General features: G+C 40.6%; 1 protein-coding gene across 1 annotated transcript; it reads left to right on the top strand.

Annotated features, from left to right (window-relative positions):
* The first annotated feature begins 2,317 nt into the window (after positions 1-2,317).
* Positions 2,318-8,066, top strand: LOC120792052. The gene is made up of 7 exons (XM_040131057.1): positions 2,318-2,624; positions 3,231-3,360; positions 5,575-5,668; positions 6,123-6,256; positions 6,440-6,582; positions 7,331-7,528; positions 7,631-8,066. The coding sequence occupies exons 1-7, from the start codon at positions 2,614-2,616 to the stop codon at positions 7,746-7,748; spliced, it is 828 nt and encodes a 275-aa protein (XP_039986991.1). The 5' UTR covers positions 2,318-2,613; the 3' UTR covers positions 7,749-8,066.
* The last annotated feature ends 3,130 nt before the right edge of the window (positions 8,067-11,196 follow it).

Here is an 11,196-nt window from a genome sequence, read left to right as displayed (position 1 = left end):
CCACAGCATTTAGGATGTCATCAATCTGAATGCTAACAGTGAACCTGGCTTTATGTTCTTTAAAGGAAGGATTTGGTAAGATTGAAAAATATGCAATGCTTCAGGAGTTTAGGAAATCTCTTAAGAAAAAGTCCATCATATATTCAGGGCCTGAATATATAATGGATTTTATATAATGGCTGTTATGTTTGAACAGACAACCTTGGGGCAGAAGTTGGCTGTTCAACCGTAACTCAGCTTCCCAGGGCTGACAATGCGCTACAGAGGCATCCTGGAGTAGTTTCAGACCTGTGGCATCACCTACCTACAACCCATACACACACACACACACACGCACACACACACGCAGGGAAACAGATCATTTTGCTGTGCAAGGCAAGGATATACTGTGGCCAAGGACAAATGAGACCTGCATGTTGATTCTGATAAATGTCACTTCATAAGGAAGACTGTATGTAAGAAAATAAGAGTCAGCATTTTCCTGATGTACAAACGTTTATTTTAACTATTAAGGAAATATTCTGGTCTGGTGCATCTCATAGGTAATAAAAGCATAATGAAAAACAGATATGTAGTAGCTTCGACTGGTAGGTTTAATGTGTCCATTAAGTAGAAAGTAAAATTATGTTATTAACAGAATGGTCCAAATATGAATAGAATTTAATTAGGCTATAATTTGTATATTTTCCAGGGTAATATTTATTCATTGTACATTTTACAAGTGTTATGTTCTAACCCAACTTACACAATATACAAAGTAATCCTTTAATAACTGCCTCTACTATTATTTCCATAGCTGTAGTGGGTGTAGACACTTACACACTGTTTTATATATATATACATGTTAAAAAACTACAATACTTCAGGTTCTCAGAATTGAACCTAAAGAGTGCTAGAGTAAATGTACTTAGTTACTTTCCACCTCTGTTCTAATACTCAATTGTGAGTTTGGTTTGAAACAATTGTCACACCAAAAATAATTAAACATTCATATCACAGCTAACACACCTATTGCTGCCTGCCTAGTGCTGGTAAAGTAATAACAATATGTCAGGAAATACACCTCGGCAATTACATGCCCAACAGATGTTTCTGCAATCATATGAGCATTTGTGCTGTGTGATAAACATAAAGACCACAAAAAACACAAAAAGGTCTTCAGCTGATGTTTTTGGAACACCAATTATCTATGACAAAATTGTCACGCAAGATGAAACAGATTGTAAAAGAAAAACGGGGAAATCATTTAAATCATAAATAGCAAAAGCAGATGCACACTATAGTTTACTACTGCAAATGATGATTAGGTCTTGAAATAACCAGCAAAGGCATTAGATCTGCTAAACAGAAGTTGGTCCTCTGTACAAAATCAGGGGCCATCATTCGCACAGTCTCCTGCAGTTCCAAAGGTTTTCATTCACCTCTATTAAGCATCTAACAGCTTTTTTTTTTAATCTCGTCAGTGTGCACAATGAGCTGCATTGTAGAGGAACTGCAGCCCATGGGTGGAGGAGGTTATTTATAATCTGAATTACTCTCACCGGCTGGTAGGACAGCTGCATCTTATACTCCTGAAAATGTAAATCGACCATATCTCTCCTCCCACCTACGATTACATACAGGAAGACAGAAACAACAAGAGAGGACGAAGAGGCTTTTTCTCAACCTGTGCTAATGACAGTTGTTAGTTGAGCATACAATACACCGTCCAGAGGTGGAACGTAAAGTAAGAACATCTAATCAAGAAGTGTTTGGGTACAACTTTGAGAACTTTAGTTTTTTAAGACTTTATAGTTTTATTCCACTACATCGATCTGACATGCAGTTACTGGTTATTTTGCAAATGAAGATTTACATACAAAACATGTAAGCTCATAGAAGGTATTGACCTATACAGTGTGTGATGTAGTTATTAGTACTATTTGGACCAACTTAAACATGTAAATACTGCTTATGCATTAATGTATCCATAATTTACTCTGAAAGGAACAGTTTCTGGCTTTTGTTACTTCAGTGCATTTTTGCACCTCTGCATTGTCATTTCCAATGAATATTTATTTAAGCAATTTTATATTCATGTCTGCTTTTCTGGTTGTAATCCACATAAAAGGGACATTGACTCCACAAATATTAAGTGTATCAGCGTAGCTTTCGACACATTTTCAGACCCAGATGTGTTGCTAAAGCAAGGCCTACATAATTAAAGACAAAAACCTGACCACACAAACCATGAAGTTTTTGGAAAATCCCCCGGTCTCTTTCGTTTAACGTGATTAAAGTGTCACAGTTCATTTGTGGACCGAGTATTCATTCTCGCTCGGTCTCCCGAGGCCGCGTTGCAACAGTTACCACCTCTCTCGCGTGACACACCCGAACGCCGTTGCCCGGGCATCCGTTGGCCGAGCGACCAGTCTGCGGCTCCGGCGGCGTCTCACCTGCGGCAGCGGGGCCAGCGCCTGGTGTCAAGTCTGCCGGGGGCCAGCAGGACGGTGAATGCAAAACAGACCCAGCGGGCTCCATGGGTAACAGCTACAGCGAGACGGGGCTAAACCGAGCCGTTCACGATGTGTCAGTGAGGAAGGCCAGGAGAATCTGCCACGACAAGACTGGGACATGTCAGAGAGGTGAGCTAAAACAAGACCGGCTGCATAAATACGTTAGACATGGTGTTGAGTGTGTGTGTGTGTTTGTTTGTTTTGTTTGTTCGTTTTTTTTCCGATTTAATCACATTATCTGTCTCAGGTTTCGACTGAGTTCGACCAGTTTCATCTTTATTGCCTTTACAACTCAAAAATGCAAGTTAAACTAGCTAGGTCAAGCTAACTTAGCCTTAAATTACATAAGAGCCTTTAGAAAATTTAATTGCGTGTTAAATTAATTTATCGTCTATTCAATTCTTTTTTTAACTATATACAAAACCACAACGGAACAGCAAGTTCCACTTAAAGTTACAGAGGTACCGGTGTCCAGCTACCCTCTGTAACAGCACCTGCTCAGGTGTCCTCTGCTGCCATGGCAACGGGTCCTAATCTGCATTGTCAGGCCCAGTTCACTGTAACTCTAACCACTCGGCCGGTGGTCGGGGTTTCAGCACACAGCAGGGCTTACATTACCAGAAGGCAACTCCTCTTCAGACAGGGACCAAAGATGTGAAAATTTACTGGATGACCCCTCTGTCTTTTTTCCCCCTCTTGTCCTTGCTCTGTGTCCCACCGTTTTCGCTGTCTCAGTTCCTCAGGTGTGAACACGCTCAGTGGCAGTTTTCCCAAATCCCATTCGTCCCAGTACTCTGACCTCGGTGTTGCACGCACACCTCTCTCTGTGGACCACAGTCCTGATTCTGGACTATTATCTACACCTGTGAGTAGCTCGCAGGCGCGCACACACACACACACATTCACATACACACACACACAGACGCACACACAAGCGTTGATTGCTGATGTCCTCAAGGCATTTGTGCTCCTTCCTCTCCCTTCACGTTTGGCGCTTTGACTCCTCCATCTTCATACCTCTCCCGTGCCCTCCCCTTTTCTCTTCATCCTTTCATCTTCCAATCGTTCTATTTCTTCCTCTCCACTTCCCCTCTCTCTGAACTGAACCTAATATTCTCAGTCTAGTCTCTGCACTCTCTATTTTCCCCTCAGGCCACTGGCCTCTTGTCTAGATTGCTATGCAGAATGATTTCAACCTTCTCGACTGTTTGAATAAAGAAAAATGAAAAATGACTTTTTCCCTAATCCTCCCTATGTTCCATGCAGAAAGTTCCCCACTCGTAGTTACAAAATGCTCTCCTATACTCATGACTCTGCAATGTGAATTGCTTAAAATCCTGCAGCAAAATGGCATATCTCATAAAGACTAAAGAATTTTCTTTCAAACTACAAAATGCCTACTGATTCGGGGCTATTTTTGTTGCTTGTGTAAATGATGGATACTTCTGTTTTAGTACTAAATCTATGCATCTTGTCATCAGATGTTAAATAAGTCATAAGAAATTGAAGCGTTTCAGCCACAGGTAGCATTGGCATTACATTCATTTTTTTCATTAATTTATTTAAACATTATTATTTTGCCTTACACACAAGTATGATGTAAATCATAGTATCTTATTTCCTGTCTAATTGTTTAAGTCTAATTGTTAAAATAGTAGACTTGAATCATCCACATTTTCTATTTTGACTATTTGTAGACCATCATCATGTCACTTACTGTATCTGTATGTTTGATATGTTAAACCCCTTTTCTCACAACATTGGGACTGAAGAGTCTGCATCATCCTGTCAAGCTCTATTTTATTCTTAACCGTATTTTACCTACAATGTATTTCATGTGATGTAAACAGGCGGCCTGGGGCTGTTTTGTGAGTGTCCAGCCAATGAGTAACAGTGGTAAAGTGGAGTGGGGTCATTCTTATGTCTAGATTGACAGAGGGAGGTGTAGAATTACACAGACAAAGTACGTGTCAACAGGTGACACGGGTTTGTGAGGGGGTTGAAAAGGTCAAGTAGGGAGAAGAAGGTAACCCACTACTGTAGTGACAGTGTTTAAAGGCAGTAAACTGTGTTTTTTCATTTCGTTTTGCGTTACACAAAGACTGAGGATTTGTAAGACATGAAGAGCTCTAAAAAATGGCCAAGGTTTTCTGACTGAAAGTCCCTAGTATGGATCAAGCTGTTGAAAAAAATGCTGGATCCTCCATTTCGCATAATGCAAGTGAATAGTGTGTGTTTATTAGACACTTAATGCTTGATTAACGTCTTTTAAAGTCCATACGGCTGTGAAAATTGTAGGAACAAAAGAAACACACAGATGGAAAAATAAAATATTTGCATGTTTAACATGAGAATGACCGAGTACATTCACTTGCTCAGTTTATTTAATGAAAGTGGCAGGTGGGTCTGCTCCTTGACAGTGTACAGTGTGATGTGAGACCTGCAATGTTTTAGTTGGTAAAATAACATAAATATAAAGTAACATTTATGTATGAGTGTAAAAAGTCAAGACGGATAACAGCTGAAATATAGGTGAGAAAGTTGGGGGGTCAACAGTTAATGAAACTTGAACACTGTCACTTTGCTAACACATGTAGCAGTATTGGTTAATGGTCTTAAAAACGACCGATTGATATTGGCTGCATACTATCGCTGCACGCTGAGACAATAGAGTTTATATTGCATTAATGGAGAGCTAGGGTAGATTAAACTTTAGTGTTTCTCCTGTTGTCCCAAGCCATTTACATGTATATCTATTTTTTAGTCCACCAGTATGAAATGTAATTTGTCTGTGCTGCATTATACTGAATTTGACTATCAATGAGTGAATTTTGATTAAAGTTGGCTGATGGATATGACTCATCACTGCTGTCTTCATCATTACACTGAATGGTCCAATGGCCTCTGCACATCTAGTATACTGACTGTACATGTGTCTAATGATTAGATTTTGATGAAACTTGGCAGTATGATGCATCATGATCAATTGAAGGTGATGCATTTGTTACTGGTAGTCCCTAGTGAGGGACTGTATTATCATCCTGTTTTCTTCTTCTTCCTCTTCTTCTTCTTCTGTCAGCTTCCATCAAATCGGTTCCGATTCCTGCCGTGGCATCGCCTGGAGCAGTGTGACATCACAGGTGACCAGCTGACCTGCCCCAGGGTCAGAGAAGGTGTGTGATCTATATGAGAAAACCACCAGTGTGACCTTTGAACTTTGATCCAAGTCAAAAATATATATGCAGCTGCAGTAGAGGTCCTACTTTGTGCTGTGTTTGCTGCAGTACCTTTGGATTAAATGAAACAGAAGGGCAGGAACTGTGATGTAAAACTTCCTATGGTAGGGTAAAAGACAGTGGCTTCTTCTTTATCTCGTTTGAGAGTATTTTTTCAGAAAATTCAGTGTAGTTGTGGCAGGAGTAAAAAGAAACAGGGAATCTTACATCAGTTATGGGAAAGTTGGTGCTTAAATTTAAATGATTAGAGCATTCAAAAAACGAAAGACTGTGACAAAGAATCCAAACCAATAACTGTTGAAACTGCAAGCAGGATTAGGAATAACTTGATGGTTGATAATGATGTGAAAACTGTTACAGACCTTTTCGCTCTGACAATGTTATCAAAAAGGGCCATCAGAAGAAGAGCTGTTTCAAGGAGAGGGGGATGACATCTGTTTGGTGAGAGGGAGGAGGAGGAGGAGGAGAGAGGAGGAAGGACAGCGATGGGAGGAGAGACTGCAAGAAAATTGGGAAAACTGTGTGGTAAGTTAGCAAGCATTGTGTGTGTTTGTGTTTGAGTGTGAGATGTTAAAGATGTACTGTACAGGAGAAAGAACAGACAGACATTTAGGAAAGGAGGGAGGGAGGAAGCGACGGAGCTGAAAAGAAAGAGAGATGGACACAGACAGAAAGACTCTGACCATTCTACCACCTGTCTCTTCTCAGGAGTTAAATCTGTCCTACCAGGACTTGGGTGATCCCTTCCAGAGAGAGAATTTCTTCCGGATCCTCCGCCGGTTGATCCGTGTGGAGAAACTACAACTGGTTGACAACTCTCTCGTCAACCTGAGTTCTGTACGTCTGCCAAGGTATCAACCACACTACCCAGACTGCACCACAACTTCCTAATATGGTAAACAATTTTACTCCAATTCTACATTAACCCTCTCCAGAGATTTACACAAAATGGAGTCACCAAACATTATAGGAATATCAAATATTTAATTCAGAGTGCAAATGAATATTTAATTAGGTAAAGGATTAAGGAATCTTCAAATAATTTTTCTGATGTTCGGGATTTTTTTTTTCAACAGTGTGTATGAGGCTCCAAACATATGTAATGTTGATACAAGCAGTTGCCAAATAGCAGCCCTGCCAGCTTCTCACGGTTTTAAATGGTTTCATTTGGAAGTAAATTTAAAGATAAAAGTTCAGTACTTTGCAGTGAAGTTGGATGTGAGAGCTGTTCCTTTGGACAATACTGCTAATCTTTGTTTTGTATATGTCCTGATTTTTTTGTAACAGATCATTTCCCTAGCCACATGACGTGATTATGCAGAATTTGCAGTTTCTCCCTTTAACTCTCTTTATTCTTTCTTGTGAGACATTATTTAAAGCTTATACTATTTCTTTATCTAATCTATTTTTTCATGTAGTGTTTCTATTATTCTGTCAGAAAGGTGTCCTACTGTTTTGTTTCCAGTTAATATTTCCGTAAATGGAAACTACACCAGTTATTCAACTGGCTTTTTTACTACTTCACCCAATATAATGTTATTTTGGATGACAATAACAGCAAAAAGAAAGCTAAGCATTAGTTTTGCTTCCTTTGGGCAGGTGCAAAATGCTAAACCTGCACCGTAACCACCTGGTGTGTCTGCGTCAGCTGCCAAAGCTCCCAGCAGTGGAGCACCTTTGTCTGTCTGAGAACGCCATCGGCTCCCTGGGGGGACTGAGAGCTCTGGAGAACAGCCCGCTGCGCTCCCTAAACCTGACCCGCAACCCAGTGACCTTCACTCAAGACTACCGTGCACGGTGAGGAGATTGTAAAGGGAGAGAGTCATTTATGTTTTTTATCTACACCTTCTAATTATTCTCTCATTCTCTATGCCTATCTCTCTGCCTTCGCCGGTGCAGTGTTTTCTCCTGTTTGCCAAAGCTTGAGGTCCTGGATGGAATCCCCAAGTTGCCAGAAGACTCTCTGCCCACCAGACTGCAGTTCCCGGAAACCACCAGGATGTGCAACATTTTGTGACATTCTTCCATTGATGGATGTGTACACTGACTCATATCTCCCAGTCCTGTTTGCAGCCATTACGAAAGCAATGGCAAGGCTTCAGCAATGAATTCCACTCTTTGAAATTGCACGGAAGGTTTCATTGATCTCTTCGGAGGGAAGCCAACTGGTATTCAGTTACTTACACAAACTGTGTCACACTGTTGAAAATACTGTCAGAAACACTGCAACGGTAACGTGCCCCAGTGTCATGTAAAGTGCATTTTATATAAAACAATATATTAATTGAATTTTTTAAACTTACATTTTTTCTTTATATATGGGAACTTAGGTAATAAATAGAAAATACCGTGAAATCTTTTTGCTGTTTCTACTTCCATTTCTATTCAGATTTGAACTGAAAGTGGTGCAGGACAGAGACACATGTTGTATGGTCGTGGCATTATGACTCATCTCTACCAGCACAAAACCGCTCAGGACTTCGCTGAGCCAACACATTCACACTCCTTGGTCTGCTACAGGTCGCACCAAACGTACATAGGAGATTTTTGTTTTTAGATTGAATTGTGTTGCTGAGCAGAAATGCAATCCCCGTCAAGAAAAATGTAGCTTCTATTATACATGTAGACTTGCTTGTTCTTAATCGGAAGCTGGGTCTTCACTGTACTCTACATGTGTAATATGTGAGACGAGAAACAGGACATCCGCTTTTGAGTTTTATCAAACATTTAGTGTCCTTACTCCCCCGGATAATGGCCTCTTGTTTCCTCTGACTGACAGGGCAATAACCCTTGAGCCTCATGCAGCAGGTCACACAAACATTCACACACACATGCACACACAATACATGTACACAAAAAGTAATCCTTGGCAGCTTGCAAAGCTCTAACACTGGCGGGATTTCATTCCCACTAAAAGTGTGTATACTCTTGGTACTGTAGAGTGCTTTGGGTTAAGAGTAAAGCAGAGGTATACATACTGTAATACATAAAGTAGTGTTGCAGGGGTTACACAGAGACATTGCCCCCTTCTGTAAGCTGGAGTTGATTTATTCATACATTGCAGCAGCACATTATCCTTTAGTAATGGTTTCATCTTCAGCCTGCACCTCAAACATATAAATACACTTTGTTATCTGATATCGCATAACAAATGTATGAATACTGCCACAAAGGCGCCCAGGCGGGCACCCACGCACATACACATGTATCAAGTATGCACTGCGGCACACAAACACAAACACACAGCTCGTGCCTTGTCTTCCCTCGCAGTAATGCAGAGAAACACAATTTAAGCAGCCAATATCTCTCTAACAAGCATACAGCTAGGCACAAACTACGGTTACATGCCTCATTGGGATTCGTTTAAGTGTGGAAGATTGTTTGTGCGATTGTGTGTGTTATTTTTGTGTGTGTGTGTGTGTGTGGGGAGAGATAGAGAAAGTCTCCGGCTCATGTATGAGAGATCATTACTGAGAGACAGTGTAATGAGCTCACTGGATCCTTACGCACTGCAAACAAGATCCAGGTCAAGAGGAGAAGCCGGATGTCTCTAACTGATGGTTTCAAGATGTTATCAGTTTTCTTTGCAGCACATTGCAATGCAACTATCTCTTACAGTACGGCAGTAAAGTAGGAAAATAGGAAAGGAGTTCTAGATGATTTTCCAAAAATCGTGGGTGGAAAGAAAAGAACATCCTTTCATAGCTTGGAGCTTCAGGTTTTCAAGTAAATCTTGCACTGGTGTTAAATGGAAGGTTTGAGAAACGGTGGCAGTCGTGTGGGCATGTGTCTCAAGATAGACTCTGCCTGTAGGCAGTCGACATGTTAAGATTATTCATGCCTGGTAATTCGCCCATGAAGTGATGACTGTGAAAGCGCCAAAATGTGAGGAATGTGGAGGAGTTCTCATCTCTGCCATTGCTTGTCTCTGTAAAAGTGTGCATGTGTGCGAGTCTCCCTTTGGCCTGCTATTAGCACAGTAATGAGACACCTGTTACTCTCATACTCCTCCAGCATCCCGCAGCCGCTTTGGGGAGATCAGTGATCTCACAACAGCACAGGGATGATGACAGGGAAAATAAAGGGAGGAGGGGCAGAAGTAGAGAGAGAAGAAGACACAGCGAGAGGCAGAGAGGAGAGGAATGGAGAGAAAAGCTCAGGGATGATTGTAAATGAGAGGCAGAGCAGAAAGAGAGACGGAGGAGGAGGGATGATTTGATCGAGACTATGTGCTGGGGACAAACATTGTTCATTAGAGGTGATTGCCCCTCTCAGTCAACCCCCTCTCATTTGATTTTCATTTCATCCTGATTTGTCAGTTCATTTCCCGGTTGAGCGAGTTCACCCACTATCCTCTCACCTCTCCACTCTCCAACAGAAAGGGTAGATGCGGAACAGAGTTGGCAGGGTTTATACTTGGAAACATTTCTGGCTTGCACCGCAGACGTGAACAACTGAGCGCCCATGATATGTAAACTCAACAATGCATATTTATGATGTTATGATGTTTTCCCTTCTGCTCGGTGCAGGTTTATGATCATCTTGCCGCTGTTTGAAAATAGACTTGACAGAAGAATTACACACGGCTTAAGTCTGGTTATGAGCTTGCTGCAAGTCAAGAACACGCCTGCCTGTCCATTACATTAGTCATGTCAGGCAACAACAGCAGGGGAGCATCCAAACTACTTCCTCTGGATCCCTCCGTTTTTGTTTGTTGTGTAATAATAATATGAAAAGCAATAAAAATTCAGGTAAAAAAACAAAAACAAAATTGTAATCGAAAAGAACTGAAAGCTGAAGTACTTATCTTGAACCCTGAAAAAAATGACTAACTATAAATAATCAAACTATAAATCAAACAATAAATCAAGAGGTTTTTCAGTTCAAACGTAATGTTGAATAATTTGTAGAATTTATTCGAACAAATAATTCATTTTCTTTCATATTTCAGAACTTATTTTTACAGTTGCATGTTTTTTTTCAATTTCAGCAGCTGCATTTTCCTTTTTGATGAATCATTTTGCCCCTTTAAAATGTCAGAAAACACTTTAAAATGTAAATCAAAAATTCAGAGAGCCAAATGTGACATTTAAGTTGCTTGATCTGTCTGAAGAGCATCCGTATACTATCACGAGAGTGGGAAAAAAAAACTAAACCTGATGGGTCAAGCAATTTATCGATTATCAAAATGGTAGCCAATTAAACTTAATTAAACTCAGAAATACCTGAATTCTACATGTTAATCATGTATCATTTGGTATCCGTGATTCGGAAGTTATTCTACCACTATGAAGTCTCTGCCACCTCCAGCCAGTTCCGCAGCCGCATGCTCTGAGTGAAGTTTCGCGTTATTGTTGCAGCAGTCTTTTTCCCCACATGTAAGATGGACGGGTAAAGAGGGCCCACAATTATGAGCTCTGAGGAATTCTCTGCTACTGGAACATCCGAAAAGACAGTCAACTTAA

The sequence above is a fragment of the Xiphias gladius genome, chromosome 7 (assembly GCF_016859285.1).
Source record: "Xiphias gladius isolate SHS-SW01 ecotype Sanya breed wild chromosome 7, ASM1685928v1, whole genome shotgun sequence".
Lineage (NCBI taxonomy): Eukaryota > Metazoa > Chordata > Actinopteri > Istiophoriformes > Xiphiidae > Xiphias > Xiphias gladius.
This window is presented reverse-complemented; position numbering and strand designations above follow the sequence as displayed.